Source organism: Aphis gossypii, chromosome 1 (genome assembly GCF_020184175.1).
Source record: "Aphis gossypii isolate Hap1 chromosome 1, ASM2018417v2, whole genome shotgun sequence".
In the NCBI taxonomy this organism is placed as follows: Eukaryota; Metazoa; Arthropoda; class Insecta; order Hemiptera; family Aphididae; genus Aphis; species Aphis gossypii.
The window spans coordinates 70175322-70194621 of NC_065530.1; the positions used below are offsets into that span (position 1 = coordinate 70175322).

The window sequence follows — 19300 nt, forward strand, 5'->3', positions numbered from 1 at the left end:
GCCACCATAACCGTTACTTCTATTATGGTTTCCGCCTACACCAACTCGGGTAAAACGTATGTTTTTGACGAGTATAGTATCTGCCTATTTTTTTTCTCACAGGAATATCTTACTGGCATAGTGTAACTGAAGTATAGGTAATTACAGACCACGGTTTATATACATTATACACACTGTATAGATTATAATTATTATAGAGTATAGTCACTATTGTCCAATACAGAGTCAATGTGCTGAGTCACTTATAACACATAAGTTAATAAAATTTATAAATTTTAATTGGGATCATAGTATAGCATATTTGTGTAAATTTGGAAAATGTAATCAATTGAATTTTAAATGAGAAATTCCACCTGCAGTATTGAGGTGCCCACACACTGCAGCGGTGGCGGTGGCGGTGGCGGTAGCGTTAAAATGAGTCCGGACACAATTTATTATTTTACCGCCACCGCCGAGACAATAGAATTTTACCGCCACCGCTTGTAGACGTTTCACAGCAATAAATACAATTTTAATATTGTGTGTCTATTGACAATGATTAATGAATTTAATATATAATGATATCGCATGTATACACAATACACATACAGCATATTCACAAAGGGTAGTTACGGCACTGCACAATACTATACTATATAATTATTATAATACATATTCGTCTCGATAAGTGTATTGTTCTTGACGTTCTTGTTTATTTTGAATTAAAGCGTATTACTACGCTTGTTTGATGGTATCCGATGTCTTGTTTATAACGTTATTTTAAATTTAACTCAATTTTATCGACTAGCTTTTTTATTGGCTTTGGCATATCGTCACGGTCACAGTTTGTCCGCATCGTCACCCGTTCAGACTTCCGTGGCCGCAACAGTCCGAGGAGAATCTCGCACATACTCCGATAATCAGTAGGTAGTTATGTCATATAGTTATTTTACAGAGAATAACGCAGCGGAAGAAACAAACATGCTCGCGACGAGAGGAAAGCGTGAAACGTTTCACAAAAAAAAAAAAATAAAAATAAAACAACCTCACGTCGATGACGGGTAAATTTTAATTAATAGGGGACCGGGCGAGATGATTCATTCCCGACATCAATCTTGTGCGTACAATATTTCACTTGTAATGCCTATACATAGGACGTATAATCGGTAAAATCTCGCGAGCCGTCTCGACTCGAGACTCTCGAGCTAGGTATACTGCAGGTGTAAACGAGGTATATACCGAGGTGCGGGTATAGGACGTGTATTTGTAATATCGGTTTATTGACCATTACACGTATTATTATCATCGTGGATTATGACCGTATAGGTGTGCTCAAATTTTTTTCTTCCTCGTCACGCCGTGTTCGACTAATTAAGCGCGATTCACACTGGTACGACACCACACGACACGACACGACACGGCACGGCACGACGCGACAAAATATTATATCCATATAATTGAATACGGTAATTTACACCGATCCGACAAGCTCCGTAACGACACCACACGACACGACACGACACGACAAGACATTCGAGCAAAGAATGTTTTGTCGGTCTGTCGGTCCCTGTCGGAATCACTTTAGTTGAAATATACATATTTTCATATGCTCATATTATCATATAAATATTATATAATTATTATAGACGTAGTACCTACATAGGTACAGTCTTTACATTAGATTCGACTACTTATAAAATATGGTTTATATATAAAAATTATGGTATGATAGTAAATAATATGTTGTTTATATTACTCAAAATATATACTAATCATAGCATGTACAAAAATAACAACCCAAAAACCCAACAAATACATCGTATAAACTGATTACTAATAATATTATTTATTTATTGTGATTTGTGTGCATTTGTAGTGTAAACTGTTAAGACGAATAACGTCTGCAATATTTTATTATTCAATTACATTTACTTTTATTTTAATACAATTTTTATAACTAAAGTATTTATTAAATTTAAAAAATGAATACTGAAATGTTAATTGAATTGGTCAGAGAGCGACCTTGTTTATATGATATGAGTATCAAAAAATACAGTGATCATGCATATAAAGAAACCATTTGGAGAGAAATCGCTGCTATATTAAAACAACCCGGTATGTAAAACACTTTATTACAAAAATCTATAATCCTATTCAGAATGTGGAATATGGCTTTTTTAGATTTTGGGCGAAGCGATGATTGTATTGATTTTACAATGATATGTGTTTTTTTATTTTTTTATTTAAAACAAGGTTCCATGTAAGTAGGTTATTTAAAAATCTCAAAAATATAAACACACAATTTTTTATTATAGTTATTATATAATCAAATTTGGACAAAATTACTTTTTTAATAACCAAGAATAACTATTTTAGTTATTGTGTTGTAATTTTATAATATTAATTAACCTTACCTGCTACCCTATTAATAATAACTAATAAGTAATAACAAAAATAAATATAATTTAAAATATACACATGATAAAACATCTCAGCTCAGAATCGTTTTTCGTATACAATGATATTATATCATTGGATTAAAATTAAACACAATCCATTACAGTGACTCACTTGTAATCTACTGTACATCAAAGTGACAACCACTTGCCTACCTTTTTAATTAGACTATATTTTTTTAGTACAAGATTGCAAAAAAACATGGACAAACTTGCGAGACTCATTTAGAAGAGCTCAAAAAAATGCGGTGACCAAATCTGGACAAAAGTCTAAACTTTTAAAAAAATGGAAGTTTGAAGATGAGTTGCAGTTTTTAAAATCGCATATGAAAGAAAGAGAATCCATAAGTAACATCGATACAGTGAGTGATGACGATGAAGAAGTGATTGAAGAGGATAATGAAATATGTCTACCCGAAAAGAACACTGAACTTGAAATTGATCCTTCCTGCAATGATACTTATTTTAATAATTTAAGTCCATGCACGTCAACACCATCACCAAAAGAATATCGCCAACCAATTCTTAAAAATACATTGGCCACAATGGCCAAAAAAAAAAGCAAGGTATCAAATTCTCCTTCAGAAACGGCATCTTCAACTTTAATGAAGTATATATTAGAAAAAAAAAATGAGTCAAAAAGTGAGTTAAGTGCTATTGATCAATTTTTTTTGAGCATGTGTTCTACCGTCAAACAATTTTCTCCATATCATCAGCATCTGGCCAAAACAAAAATTTTTTCCATCGTTTCGGAGATTGAATTAGAAAACTTGGGAAGTATACAACAACAGCAACTATTTCATCCACGCTCACAATCTATATCAAACTTTGATGTACAACATCAGGTGCAAGCAGTAGCTCCTCAGATGCCTCCGGGCCAAAGTCAACATCATCCTCAGTCACAAATCAACAGTTTATATCCACTTCAACAACATTCTGAAGATAGTCAAGAGGCCCAAAACTTAACATCTTCAGCAACCAGTTATTTCCAACACTATCAAGTAGATACAGACAGGATATAAATCAACAAAACAAGTTTGTTTATTTAAAGTATTTATTCTTAATGTATTTGTAAACATTTATTTAAATTTAACAGAATATTGTTTTTATTTTATCAAAAAGCTTTGTTTTTTTATTTTATGAAAAGAAATTCGATTTAATTATTAACAATTTGCAGTATTTTTAGAAATTACGCATTTGAAATTAATTGTATACATTAAAATGAATAAATAAATACATTGTTTTTTAAAAAAAAAAGGCGTTTCTGAAGTATTTTTATTCATTCCCAAGGAAGTTTTCCTGCTGGGGAACACAAAAAATTTTTGAATTTATCACGATTTTCAAAAGCTTCTTTTTGAGCACTTCCCCCATGTCGATGTAATCGTGTAATATGTTCAGGTAAAGGTAAACTTGATGAAATTTCTTTACTATGAACCTCGGTGGAACCCGTTTTAATAAAATTGTGTAGTATGCAAGTTGTCATCACTATGGTATCAGCATTTCGTGGTAATGCATTCAGCCTTCTACAATAAATTCGAAACTTGGCTGTAAGTTGACCAAAAGCGTCCTCAACAACTTTACGTGCTCTGGAAAGTCGATCATTAAAGTTTTTTTTCTTCTGGTCTTTATACATTTGCGGTCCTGGGTAAGGTCTTAATAAATATTTTTTTAGTGGAAAACCCTCGTCTCCTATTATAACTAGGGGCAATTTTTCATTAGTATCTGGAAGGTATTGGTCATTCGGAATATTTAATTTATTTCTTTCTAAAGATTTTCCTAAATTTGAATTCGATAGAATTCCTCCGTCACTATTTTTTCCGTATGCTCCTATATCGACTGCTAAAAATTTATATTGAGCATCCACAAGAGCAAGTAATACTATCGAGAAAGTTTTTTTGTAGTTATAGTAGAGTGTTCCACTATTAGGAGGAGCATCGATTACCACATGTTTTCCGTCTAATGCGCCTATGCAATTTGGGAAATTCCAAATATCCCAAAATTCTTTAGCGATTCGCTTCCAATCTTCTTCACTGGGAATTGAAAGATACTCCTCCTTTAATTTAGAGATTATTGCACTGCATACTTCCAATACAATTGACTGCACTGTTGAATGCCCCAATCTAAAACTGAAAGCAATCGATTGGTAAGAGTCACCTGTTCCTAAGAACCTAAAAAAATATGTAATATAATATGTTAATTAATAAATTTATAAAATTTATAATTAATTATTATATTTATTATAATACATTTATAAATATGTATGTATTTTAGATTTTTATTTTTGTGATAAAAATATTAAATTCACTTACCTCAAGCAAACAGCTAATTTTTGTTTTGGAGGTATTGCTTCTCGAAAGTGTGTATTTTGTTTGGAAATATTGCTCTCAATTTTTAAAAGTAGAACATTAAATTGGTACTTTGACATTCGAAAATATTTGAAAAATTTGTCTTCATAGTCTTCCAACTCTTTACACAAAGTTGCATGTTCTCCTTCAACTTTTCTTTTTTTTAAAATGTCGTGAACCCAAATAGATCGTTTTTTGACTACCGCTCGGTCAATATTTTCCTGCTCGTCGGCGTCCAGTAATAACGCCATCACTGCCAAATCTTCAAAGTTTAAATTTTTAAACATGTTGGGAGCAATTTCCGACCGTTCGACACGAAAATTGGAATCAACTGAGTACGTGTCTGTCGTTTTTTGTCGGTCGTGTGTGAATTGTACAAAATTTTTGTGTGTCGTATGTGTCGTGTCGTGTCGTGTCGTGTCGTACCAGTGTGAATCGCGCTTTACTTGTATTATACGGCGTGTGTGTGTCGAAATAAAACAACACGGACGATTCGGTCGTCGTCGAGCGGCGGCGGCGGCGTGAACTGGTTCGGAATGAAACGATAATAATAATAAAGAAGACGAAGACGACGACGGGGCACTGGACGGCGGAGAGAGTCGTCGAACGAGCGCGCGTGCGAGCTGGCAAGCGTGATAGGTCGAAGGCGAACCAGTCGTCCCGTACGGCCGTTACAGCGTTCGCCGTACCGGTCGTCGCCACTCGCCGCCACTGCCAGAGAACCCTTCCACGCCGCCGCCGCCGCCGACCGATCCCTTTCCGCTCCGGCCGTAGTCGTCGTGCCGCCGCCGCCCGTTACACCGCTCCGCCGCCGCGCCGTTCGCTACACGTGGTAAACGGATTACTTCTCTATTATTAACTTCGCCCCGGGACATACGGCCGAAGAAAATAAAGACATCAACACGAATCCGGACGTGCGGCGTCACATAATGGGTTATACCGATAACCGGTTTGGCCGGTTCGCCGCCGCTGCCGACGCCGACGGGCCGCGCGCTCCGACGTCGTCGTCCCCTCCTCCCCCCTCTTCTGCTCGAGCCACCATAACAAACCCACCCCGCGAGCCGCCCGCGGTAAACGACGCCCCACTCAAAACGGGACCTTTATCGTATTATTATTATTATTATTATGTTACATTTTTGTTTTGTTTTCATCTCTCGGCCGAGGAGGCTGCTCAATGGGTTAGAATATTATTATATGATATATAGTACGGTCGAGCACGTACTCTGTAGTCGTATCGACTTTTTTATTTTTTTTTTTTTCAATATTATTATTATTATGTGCAGAGTATATAGAGTGCGTGTATAATGTATACACTACATTTGACTGGATTTGAGCACGGTGAGCGCACGTCATCAAAGAACCGGCTACCGATGCACTGAAAACCATGATAATATACGATCGAGCATGAGATTTTTATTTATAGCTGGTACGACCGACCCGTCGTGTACGGTAAATTTACAATTTATTTTTATGTAAACTCTACGTGGAAGCGTAGGTGTATAAATTAATACGTTTCATATAGTAGTTAACCCTTAATTACACATAACCCATTTCTATTGACTTAAAGTACGTTATAAATGTTATAACATAATAACGATTTTAGCGTATAGCGACTATGCAGTTTTGCGGCGTTTTAACGTTTGAAAAAAAAAAAATAATAATTGTGAACTTCGCCTAAAGACGTAATAGCGACACGCCGCGGCGTTGTTTTGTCTTTGCGTATAATATTATGGCGTTGCTTATTTTTGTGTACAACGACGGCCATCAGAAGAACTCGTCTTTTGAGCGGAATAGTTGTAATCACAGACTTACTACAGCTGCAATGTACAATAAATAATACATAAAAATTAATAACAGTGTATTTTGATTATTTATTGTTTCAATTTATGTATAGCAAATAGCAATCAGGGCCGGGTTTTGTCACCTATATAGGTCATAATACATTTGTCACCTAATTCTAAATACAGAATAATATTTTACTCCGAGAAGGCATTACCGTATTTATTAATATACTATTCCACAAAAATGGGACAAATTCAGATACTAATTCCAATAACCAAGGTTACTTTAAAAATTACCATTTTATCTACATGTATATAAACTTACAATAATTCAGACTATTATTGTCACTTATCGCGGATAATTCCACACGTCATATAAAAATAATGCTTGTTATTAAGTTAATTTCAGATACGGTTTCTAGTGTTAATTCGCGGGATACAAGTATGTGACTAAATAAACATGACTATGGTCTATGACTGCAGTTTATTTTGAACACTAAATATTAATATAAATAGTTTCATAATATCATGTTGCATTCAAATAACTTGTGCTAATGTTATTTTAAATAATTTTTCAACGTCAAATATTATTTTGTGTTACACCATAAAAAAATATGCTATTTTTTACTGCCGTAGACTATAGCCTAAACGATTATACGGCCTTGATCGGAGTATTAGTAGGTAAACAGAATAATAAAAATAAATGCTGAAATAGGTACAACTTGCAATATCTAGGGGACGCACGCAAACTGTTTTCTGCGAATGTTCACGTCTTCACGAGTTCTAAACGGCTATTTATTTATACACTTATTAACTACTTAGCAATGATAATAATAAACGATAATTTTTAGCTTATTAATTAGAATACAAAGTTATATAATTGTACCTATACCTATAATCAGGGTTGGGCAAGATACTCAAAAAGCAGTATCGAAATACTAGATACTCGATACTTTACTTTGGAGTATCGCGATACTAGATACTTAATACTAAATACTCGATACATTTTAATAAAATTGGTCACTGTTTTTTTTTTTTTTTTTTTAATTATGTTTATTATGGATGGCCACTTCGTTAAGTATAGAGAAAAGCAAAAAAAATAATAAAAATTGACACTTCTTCAGTAATAATAATACATTAATAATAAAACAAATGTTTATTAAACATTGTATATTAAATGTATATTAAAATGTTTTTTCGGAAAGTAAGGAAACTTGATAAATTCAACATTTTTCTATTTATAAATAAACTGAAAAATTAACCGGAAGGAAGTTTTCAAAAGTTATGCTCATATAGTCTTGGCGTGGTGGAGGTATGTCCAACTGACCAACTGATAATATAAAGTTCAAGAATAAAGTACAGTCGGAGGTGATTGGAGTACCATTCATTTTTCATTTTTACGATTGGACCAACATAATATCATCGCGATATTTATACCACCATCAACTTAGTTAGCGACTGTTGTTTTTACTGCTTAAATCGGAGGTCCAGATTTAGATGGTTAAGGTGTACATCTAACGACTGTCTTCTATCAATATAGTACATTCCTCTTTAGATAGATCACAGTTAATATGCTGAGTGTGAGGAATGGTGAGTGGAGCCGACTGCGAAATATTTTCCCGTACGTGTCGTAGTAGGTATATATAATAATCGATGCGTGCTTATAATAATTAAGTTATAAATTTCATTTTTAGCGTTAATATTACGTACCGAGGTCATGTTCCTAAGACCTCGCAAACATAAACAATATAACTATTACCATATACCATATTATTAATAGGACACTCGTCGAGAGGACAATGGTTGGTAAACAGTGAATGTTACAATGTTGTAACTTTGTAAAAGATACATTTAAACAAATATTTTACTAAGTAATTTTACCAACACATTTTTCTTAGCTAATATAATATAATAGTCTTTAGTTCTCTACGATGTACCATAGTCGTAAGCATTTTTAGTTTGTCTTAAGGCTAGTAAATTACAGGATATAGCTTATAGGACTATTTATGCATTAAGGTTCCGTACACTGCAGCGGTGGCGATAAAATTGTGATTGGACTCATTTAGCTAACCTTACCTTACTGCCATATTTTAATAACGATTTTTTTTCTATAGTTAGGTACTTACAGAAAGTAATAATTGTATTATGTAATAGTTTAATCAGTGGCGTAGTCAGGAATTACTCAAGGGGGGATTATCTTTTTGAACATACACATGTATATATACAAAATATATATTGTCCTGGTATGGCAAAACTGTAAATAAGCGCAATTGAGTTGTACCGCTAATTTATTGAATAATACATTTTTGATTAACCGAATAATGATCCCTATTTGTGAACGTTATTATTATTTCTAATTATTGTACACAGTACACACTTATTGACATATTATAGGTACACAGGTAAAAATATAAAATAAAAAGTAGGACAATAACGTCCTCCCTTTTTTTTTAGGCCAATGAGGGGGTTTGAACCACTAACCCCCCTTAGCTACGCGGTTTAATATAAACTATTATAATAATAATTAAAATGAATTTTTTTAAAAAATTGTAGGTAATTACAATTTAATGAATTTTAATTTCATTGATAGCTTTAAATTTTTAATAATTTTTTTTTATGAAAATATAACAATAATTTTAATTTTGTGTATCATCGTATCAATAAAAGTAATGTTGTGTCATGTGTGTAATAAAAATATAAGTATAATATAATAATAAATTCATACTTCCTACAACGTACTACCTATATGCACCTTAAATGATTTTTGATATAATTAATTCTATAAAATTTTAATATTGGTACTCAAATACTACTTTTACTCAAAATATATTACAGACTAAAGTAATATAAAAAATAACACTGAAAATATCCTGTATAATAAAAAATAATGAGTCTCATTTTAAAAATAAACAATAGGTCTATAATTTTAAAAGTAACTTAACAATTTAGGTTTACACCTAACTCTTTTAAATTCTTTTAAAACGACCAGTTGAACAATAATTCCATTCTAACGTCTATTTACATTTTACATGGCCGAAATTGCTGGCATAATGGTTGGCAGCGTCATCTATCGGTGTAGTTTTTAACTGTAACTCACAAACGTAAGAACTGACTTTGAATGCAACTTATTGCCGTTACTAGATAGCGCTGCCGTATTGTCTTATTATTTTGTTTGTTTTTTCAAATTTAATTTTCAGATTTAAGACTACTGAGATAAACGGTGAGGATTTTTTCTCTTATAACCACTGATATTCGAATACGACATTGTTTATGATTAGAGGTCGATCTACAATCTTACAATTAACAATTAATATTATATATTTTATTCAAACCAAAATATTGAGTAAAATAATACTATCATTGATTATACAGTATAATCATCAATGATATTATGATAAGCCATAATGTTACACATATACGTATTGAATGAAAAAAAAATAACAATATAGAGTTCACACTTAACAGTATGCCTATAAATTAAGATGAATGGATGTTAATTATTAGGTAGATACTTACCTACCTATTCGAAAATAGTAAAATAATACCTAAATAATATAAATTCAGATTAATAGGTGTAATAAAACTAGGTACCTAGTAAAATAAACGATTGTTTTGAATAAATCGTAATAAGAAATAATTAAACCTGGTAGTATTCCGTTGGCCAATTATAACAGTATAAACTATATAACAGGAGCGGCCAAACAGTCGATCGCGGACAATTTCAAAGTCGATCATGTTAGAATTTATTTTTAGGGCCATGGGCCCTATATGTTTCTCAATAATTATAGTTATTCAATAATCAAAAATTTTCTATGGAAGTCGATCCTTAAAGGTAAAGTATATTATGTTTAGTAGATCGTGACTAAAAAAATTTTGGCCATCTTTGAACTATTAATATTATTGTTATTAATTATTATATATTATCATAATTAAACAATTTGAATCATAAATCATAATATTATACTCTGCCACTCTATTAAACAGAAGAAGGACGAGTAGCTAATATTGAATACAGAGGCTAACCTGTGGAGTATAATGAGTATGTATTATAAACCTATACAAAACAGAAATACACAAACTCATTTTAAGATAAGTAAATTTTTTGTCTATATTAAATCGATATAAGATATACATTATTCTAATCAGTCAATCGTGAATGTGGCTCTAATAATATACCTAGTCCTTTAAAATGTATGCAATAAATAAATACGATAAATTACTTGCGCACACCATAGGGACTCTAAGGGTAAATTTATACGTCATTCTGATTTTGTAATTTATTTGTTTATTTTTATTTATAGTTGATCATTATATCTCTAACCTCATATACTTCAGTAATTATTATATTACACAATCAGTATATACATATTTGTATCTACGAGTATATTTTGCAAAGAATTTATTTAGAATTTATGCTAGTCATTTGTGTATGGATGTTATGCGCCGATTTTATTTATGAGTAGGTAACCTAAATCACTGATTTTTATCGTTTAAAATCGACCGTAAAACATGGTTTTGTAATTTCAATAGTACTCAAGTCTCATTAATCGTAGAAACATGATTTTAGTACCAAATTAAACGTGAGAAGTTGTATTAAAAATTTTTGGAACAGAATTTTGATTTCTTAATTTGCTGATTTTATATAATTTTTTTTAAAATTTAAAAATTTTAAGAAATTTCAAATATAAATAAAATTTCAAAAATTTGTTCAAACAGTTATTAGTATAACTCTTCACGTTTAATTTGGTACAAAAATCATGTTTCTACGACCAACTAGGCCTGAATACGATTGGAATTACAAAATCATGTTTTACGGTCGATTTTTTCCTAGTGTGACGGTCTCTTAAACCATATAACTGATCCTGCACGGCGTAGTACGTTTCAAATTGAATACCCGAGAATTTAACCTTGAAATACGAAAAATGGTCGATTCCACCAGTCAGCAATTCCAGCAGACATTTGTTTATTTAAATACCACCGGTTGAATATAATACATATTATATTTTTTAAATTTAAATAATCATCAAACGTTTTCATCCAGGTAAGTAATATTAATTTATACCAATAATTTGGTTGATACCACAGCTGTGGTATATACAAAGTATGTGATTTGTACTAGAAAAATGTTGGTAACATATACCTAGTTAGAAATCAGGAAACTGATTTAAGACGGGTTTCCATAACATACATGTACGTGTACTTGCATAAAAATACATTTCTGTGATTGGTTGGAACGTATAAACTTTCTGGTATACCTAAAGCTTATAATGTATACCAACAAATCATAGAAAAGAATTTTCTGTGCAGTACACGTCGTACACGTATGTAATGGAAATCCGCCTTTATTTAGAATATGTGGTTGATACCAGATATGTGACTGATACTAGGTAAATGGTTAATACCTGTTATATAGTTAATGACTGGTGTATAGTATATGGTTGATATTAGGTATCTAGTTAATTAGGTACTGGTTAATAATTTGTAATAATAATTTTTATATGTAGTGTATTTGTTAATTTTAATTCAATAAATGATGGCAACCTTTTTACCCCATGTTCTGCCACACGGTTTGAAATATAAAACGTATTAAATATTCATATTTGTGAAAACAATTAATATAAAAATCAATTGCTCAATCCAAACTATAATGATAGTACAATTTAACCGTTTAAATTATAAGAGTAGGAAAGGTAATATAACGAGTAAGTATTAAAATAAATACATCTAAAAAAAGAACATATTTTATAAATTGATCATTATAGAGTTACTTTGCTATGCACAATTTTAATTATTATTAAGTATTTATTATTAACTAATATTAAAATTATTAATCCATATCTGTGTAAATGTGTATTTTGTGTATAGAAATTATAGTGTTCCGATCAACCACTATATTGGACACTGATTATCTGGTTCGTCCTCCGTTTAATAAATCGTTGTTTGTGTAAATATTATTTTGAAAAAACTATTAATTTTATTATACTACAAATTATTATTTTATTTTATTTTTATAGTACGGGTGTATAATATTTTATTCAAGTTTTTATTCGAAGAATTATGGTAAACACATCGATTGAATTTTAGGTTAGGTTAGGTTAGGTTATACACTTATAATAATTTTATTTAAAAATTGTTTTTCGTTTGCAATAATTTATCAACTGTTGGTTTTCAATGTTCTTTACTTAAACAATATTTTAATATCTATTTATTACATGGTCTGGTTAGGAATAAGGAAAGAGGATAGGCAATTATATAGCTACTTCTGTTATTATAGTTATCGACATTGTAATAAAGCGGCTATGAGGTTACGATTTATATTCTTATTATTATATTATTGTTTACTGTAAAACCAAATATTGTACTATATTTTAAATGGGTTTCCACATTCCATCTGTCATGTTTATAAAAATAATATAAGCTAAAATACTAAAATATTATTGATATAATTATTTTACCTGTATTGTTGTATTTTGTTTGCTCTCAGTTAATCGGTATTTATTTATTTTTATCATTCTGTGTTCACCGTTCAGTTAAAATACGTCTTATGTAGTAAATCTGATAATAGAATATTTATTATAACATTTGGAGCTTGATAATGATTATTAAATAATATATTGTAATTAAACATTTGACTAAAAAGAATTAAAACAAATTTAAAACGTTTAATAACAATTTATTGTCTATCTACAATATTCTGTACATATTTTATGATCTCTGTAACCACCTTATACCTCATTTGAGTATTGTAGGTACTTACTAAACTTATGAATACACTTATAAAAGCTATTATGGGATTTAAGGACTGTTTGAAATGATTGTAATTAAACACTTACACAATACAAAATACTATCATAAAATATAGAATGTCAGGATGCGAAAAAAATAATATACTAAATGGCAATGACAATTAAATCGTGTCAACGGCGAATTGGGTAAAAAATATTTTTTATTTTAAAAAGAAACAACCTTTGCAGGAAGATAAATCTACTTCTGTTTACATATTGTTTCGTATGCGTGCGCAGTGCGCATACAGTATCATAATATTATTACGTCGTAGTTATTGGCCGGATGTGATGATAAACGAAGACGTTGACGACGACGACGACGACGATGAAATAAAACGAGTCTGAACTCTCAGCGGACGGAAAAAATCTACTCAAATGCCCGACCGGCTGCCGACCGATTCGATACGTGTTCGGTCGGATGGCGAGATGTGGGACTTATAAAGGAAGGGGATATCTATGTGAAGAGGGTAGGGAGGCACCGCGCTTACGAGTTACGTACCTACAACTTTACACCGTTGCACGTTGTCGTCTATATCGATTCGATAGCACTCAGGCGCGAAGACCGTTGACCACGACACACACACACACCACAAGTCGCCTGCTCTTCTTTTATTATTATTATCGTTGTTGTTGTTGTTATTATTACGAGATGCGGTACGTCCGCGGTGGACACGGTTAAACCTATATAATAGATACGACGTGTACACACTATGCACAATGATAAACTTCATTATTATTATTATTATAATATTCTACACCCGAGTCTCGCGCGCTCGGTACAAATATATATTATAAAAAACGAGATGAAAAAAATTCAAAGACTTGTGATAAAACAGCTTTGTTTGTATTGTGCAGCGGGCACACCAGCACACGTACACCCGTATTATAATATAACCACAGTTTTATGGGCATTATTATTGTTATTTATTATAACAATGTTTTCGTCGTATAGGTCATATGGATAAGAGAGAATAATGACGACAACGATTATTACACGCGACGCACTATCAATACTAACTCACGGTAGGTATACACTAATAATATAATGTACCTGTGTGTTATTAATACAACGACGATGAATATTGATGATGATAATATGATATTATGATCATAATACTTTGCCGTACTAGACACCGGCGGCAGGCTATAGTGCGCGGTACCCCACGGGCGGTCGGTCGGAATCGGTCGGGGCCGGTCGAGGGAGTCCGACTCGGGCGCTGCAGCAGACTTGACATCCCGGGCGGTACGCGCTCGATGACCATCGCAAGAGCAACGTCCTTCGGCGGCGGCGGCGGATCTAGTGTACTGTCTTTGGTATGCTCAAGTCGACCGTATGCTGCACGACGAGTACCGATATGATAGGCCAGGAGTCACCACCAATCCATATTTTTGGTGTGGTATATTAGGAATTGGAAAATTTTCCGCTAACCCTTAAAAATTTTGATCGATGAGTCGTATTTGTCACCGTGTACGATATGTAAAATGAAATTATAGAAGATACACTTCACTACCAGACTAATCTGCTGTCGTCGGTAAAAACTAGAGATCTACAAAAATAAGAAATCACGACACGGATATTCGATACTGCGTGTCATATCGACCCTTTGCGATTCGTTTACAATTCGTCCGTGAGCCGCCATTCGGTTAGATTATATTATAGACCCTGCAGTGAAACACCAAAATACTTCAATATAGAATAACTATAGGTACGGTAGTGTTCATAACGTCGCATTATTATATTAATTATTATAATACTTTATGTTTGATTAAATCGCACTCATCGCAGTAGGTACTTGCCTAATAATATTATGCTCTATTTGACAACTCTGGACCGATTGAACCCGCTAATCGTGCGAACGTTCAATAAAATATAGTTCAATCGTTTGAATTTATATTTTCTTCTATACGCGGTCCCCAGACCGGCCAGACCCCGGTGGAGTGTAATAGAAATTGAAATAAAAAAAAAACATCGGCGGTTTAGGGCGCGTTTCACTAACGTCCGTAACCACGACGACGACGACTGGTTCGGCGTGAACGTCGTATCGCGGTGACGCATGCGCGGTGGCCGGTAAGTCTGGTAGTTGTGCCCGCGCGCGTCTTTGGCAACGCGGCGAAGAATATTGTTGTGAACGCCGCCGAGATACCGGGAAATCGTCGGTCGCGCCGTCGCTGTTACCCCGAACTATCGCAGTCCGTCAGGTGTCGTCAGACTGTTCGTGCGTTCCGTGCCGGTCGGTTGTTTTCTCTTTCTCGTCGTATATGCGAAGTCTTACGATCACGCGCACCAGTTTACGTAAAAACCCGAGTGACGAAACGTTTTCTCGTATTATTTCGCGAATCGCTTTTGTTACGATAACATAGTACTGTACCGCGGTGTTCGAACAGAATAAAAACGACCAAATACACAGATTTCCAGTCAGACGCCCCAACAATATTTACGTTGTCTTATACGAACAGGTGAGTGAACACAACACAAAGAATATTATTCAACCCTCTTTCGACCGTCGACCGTCTCATTAATAGGTATTTTTTTTTTACACCCGGCGCCAAAGATACTCTTCGACTACGGGAGAAGTCATACACCTTGGTTAGGTTAGATTACTCAATAAATGTGTATTGTATATTAGTATTATTTCTATTTATTAACGATTTCAGTGAGAAGTCTCCCATTATAGGCACACCTGGTACATTATAATAATATAGTCTATAGATATTGAAGTTTACGACTTTAGTGTCTACAGCTAATGGTGTATTGGTTTTAAAACATTAATGTAATGACACTTTGATGGCCGAGTCTGTAATTTAATATTATATAGTAATGTCTTTACTGACGACTTATAATTGCATCTCTTATCAATGTATTCATTGCGTGTGAATATTGTGAAGCTTCTAATTGGTAATATTATAAAATAAAAATCGTTATCAGATATCTGAATTAATTATAGTCATCTAAATTATACTTGTGTTCAACTATTGTTTGTCATACTACTAGTTATATGTACGGTTAAAAAAGTATATTTTATGTTTAAAAGTAATTTGTATGTATATATTTATATATTATGTATATTGTATACCTAATGTGTATAAAATATAAATGTATACATTGCATATGTGTGAGAGTATGTATTTAACAGTCGTCGTTAATTTTAATTACAATAATATTACGTATTTGTATGTCGAAATCAAGTTTCGTTGAATCTTAAAAATTTATAATAGTTGTGTTTATAACAAGGTTAAACTGAATAGAATCATTATAGAATTATTTCAAAACCGTAAACAATCGATACGTCACGAAAGAAAAAATAATATCTAATTATGCAGGTATAATGTATTGGAAATATCTGTCAAAATATATTATCATAAACACCTCCCAAGCTCAAGTAGATATTTCGACTAATAGAATTGCGTATAGTATATGAGTCAGAAGAATGCGGGAATCTTCTAAAGAAGAAAATCAGGTTCCTATATGAAAGATATTTCCATTCTCTCTATTTGTATAATATAGCCAATTTAATAAAATTTAATATTACTGTTCAATGGTTTTTACTATTTGGAAATTTGAAATTTTGCTTTGGATATTTCGAAACCTAAAACAATATAATATTGTGTATATAGCTTGATCCCATGCAATTTGTAAAAAACGTTTCTTTATCGATCTACATTCTACATAACCGCTATAATTTATTGCGCATGTAATCGGTCAAAATGAAGTGAAGTAATTATTATATTCAACCACATAAAATTGTTCTTTAAGCTTTTAAACCAAAATGTAAAACGCAATGGACAACGGTAATATGTGAATAATTACAATACACTGTAGTATTGTATTATATATTTATATACATATATATTCTGCTACTGAATTGTTTCCAACCAATTTTAATGCCTTTTATTTAATTTTTATTTTTAATATATCCGTATCCAATACTCTATTGACAGGTATTTTTTGCTTAAACATAACTGTTTTTGTTTCTTCGTACTAAGCATATTTTTTTTTTTTTTGCTGGGTTAAGTCACGTATTTCGTATAGGACAGCTCGGACGTGTTTGAAACACGCACGTTTCCATCAAACGAACAGTATTTCAGAGACATAATTTAACAGCGATAAATATTGTGCATAAATTGGCCAACCTCTAAAATCAAACTACAAAATGTTTATTATTATTATCATACCTACTGCTGTGATGCAATGGCCCGTGATGCGGCACCGACGACATGTCGAACTATCTACATAACTTATTTTAAACCAAACGAACACAAGGATGATTTTCAATTTTTTCCTTTGTATTTTTGCTACCTATTAATACCTATATTTTGAATCCACGATTAAAGAACGAAAAAATTTAAAATATCAAAAACATATATAATATAAATGTACCTATCATATATTAAATTAGTATAAAACATGACACTTGTTATAATATAACAGGTAAAATATATTTGTAATTAAATAAAAAAAAAATGTAGTAGTCTATTGCATTAAAATTTAAAACTATATGTTATGCTGTTATTTTACTACAAAATTAAATTAAGTTAAAAAAATACATATTATCAGTAAAGTATTTAACAGTCGTCAGTCATACACAATATAATTCAATAGTAGGTAATTGTTTTATTTATATTTACATAAATATCGTTGTGCTCAAATAACCTTAAATTTAAGATTTTATTTAAGGATTAAAGAAAATTTATGTCATGACCGTATCTCAACAGTTGTTTTTATGAATGCTTCTAATTTATTTTTTTTTCTATCAAAAAAAAAAAAAAAATCACATCATAGCATATTTTTATTTTAAGAAAAAAAACTATTTTGTTCTATAAAATAATGTCAATAATTATTTATATTTTTTTAAATTAAATTTTTGCAATGGAATTATCATGTGCATCTTAATTTTTAATAGTAGATACAAGTAGATATATAACTTGCACGTTATTGTTCATTGTTGATTATCAATAAAAAACACGTATGAAATAGGTATATGTATATATTTTTGTGACAATGGATGTAAGTTTTTTTAATTGATTGACTTAGACAACTTTCGTATTATGCAAGTATATTCATTAAATATTTAAATTATAATAAAATATTTAGCTGAAAATCCTGAGACTGAATATAATTATTAGTTAAAAATAAGTATAAAATCTAAATAATAAACACTAAACATTATACAGATTTATAGACTGTACCGTGGCTAATGTAGACTTTATATCTTGTATGTATAGAGTATAATATATTATGTTCGAGTAGACATTATATATAATAATATTTATATGTTTAAATCATTGTGTTGTAGATGATTTTAGTATATGAAGTATTTTATTTAGTATTTTTATTTTTATTAATGTTTATATTTTTATATCGTACAAATGTGAACAAACAAAATTTAATCGATCAATAGCAAATAATTTCTCATGTTCAGTATTTGATATCAAATAAATAAATGAATATAGTACAGACTAATTACATCATGATTATAAATTATAATATCAAGAGTTATAATTTATATATTTGATATTCACATATGTATATATATTCTTAGAATAGAATTCATACATTTTGTTTGCGTCTTCAATTTTATTTTGTCAACCAATATAGTAATGTTAAGAATAACGGTACGAAATGAGACATGATAAACTAACATACAGACGCTTGCTGCAATGAGCTAACCGTTGACCGTGCGATATTGTATATTATCCGGTTCAAGTTACGGATTCATCTCGACGACGGAGGTAAAACCGGTTGTCGTGAGTTTGTAAATTGAACGTAATTGTATGTCGGTGACAACTCGTTGAGCACTATAATTTTGAAGCATCTTTATATAAGAATAGATGTACGAGTATACGAAATTTATAGGTGACCATTCTGTTACCTATAGTAAAAGACCAGACACATATTACATACAAACGGTTTCTTTTATACTTGATGTAGGTAATCTATGCATTTAACTATAATC

At 31.7% G+C, this 19300-nt stretch overlaps 3 protein-coding genes and 1 long non-coding RNA gene across 5 annotated transcripts in view; 2 read left to right on the forward strand and 2 right to left on the reverse strand.

Annotated features, from left to right (window-relative positions):
- The first annotated feature begins 1425 nt into the window (after positions 1 to 1425).
- Positions 1426 to 3699, forward strand: LOC126549466 (uncharacterized). The gene is made up of 2 exons (XM_050198720.1): positions 1426 to 2094; positions 2619 to 3699. Exons 1-2 carry the CDS (start codon positions 1962 to 1964, stop codon positions 3455 to 3457), a joined length of 972 nt encoding a protein of 323 aa, XP_050054677.1. The 5' UTR covers positions 1426 to 1961; the 3' UTR covers positions 3458 to 3699.
- LOC114125161 (uncharacterized) lies at positions 3699 to 5522 on the reverse strand. The gene is made up of 2 exons (XM_050198719.1): positions 4745 to 5522; positions 3699 to 4603 (listed from the first exon to the last, which is right to left on the reverse strand). The coding sequence occupies exons 1-2, from the start codon at positions 5065 to 5067 to the stop codon at positions 3715 to 3717; spliced, it is 1212 nt and encodes a 403-aa protein (XP_050054676.1). The 5' UTR covers positions 5068 to 5522; the 3' UTR covers positions 3699 to 3714.
- Positions 5523 to 6416: 894 nt separating this feature from the next.
- Positions 6417 to 14802, reverse strand: LOC126549467 (uncharacterized). The gene is made up of 3 exons (XR_007603578.1): positions 14398 to 14802; positions 13017 to 13116; positions 6417 to 6597 (listed from the first exon to the last, which is right to left on the reverse strand). It is a non-coding gene; the product is annotated as an uncharacterized LOC126549467 (long non-coding RNA).
- A 666-nt stretch (positions 14803 to 15468) lies between these two features.
- The window catches only part of LOC114125150 (uncharacterized), a 43703-nt gene continuing 39871 nt past the window's right edge, over positions 15469 to 19300 (forward strand). For both annotated transcript variants that reach the window (XM_050198718.1, XM_027988672.2), the window contains exon 1: positions 15469 to 15803. The gene's annotated coding sequence lies outside the window, so the exon portion shown is untranslated. The remainder of the gene's footprint in view (positions 15804 to 19300) is intronic.

What these genes read in the sequence shown, in the direction of transcription:
- LOC126549466 (XM_050198720.1), top strand. Translation starts at nt 1,962, where the DNA reads ATGAATACTGAAATGTTAATTGAATTGGTCAGAGAGCGACCTTGTTTA. An exon ending in TGCTATATTAAAACAACCCG is followed by an intron (nt 2,095 to 2,618) that starts GTATGTAAAACA and finishes ATATTTTTTTAG; the next exon opens with TACAAGATTGCAAAAAAACA.
- LOC114125161 (XM_050198719.1), bottom strand. Translation starts at nt 5,067, where the DNA reads ATGTTTAAAAATTTAAACTTTGAAGATTTGGCAGTGATGGCGTTATTA. An exon ending in AAATTAGCTGTTTGCTTGAG is followed by an intron (nt 4,604 to 4,744) that starts GTAAGTGAATTT and finishes ATATTTTTTTAG; the next exon opens with GTTCTTAGGAACAGGTGACT.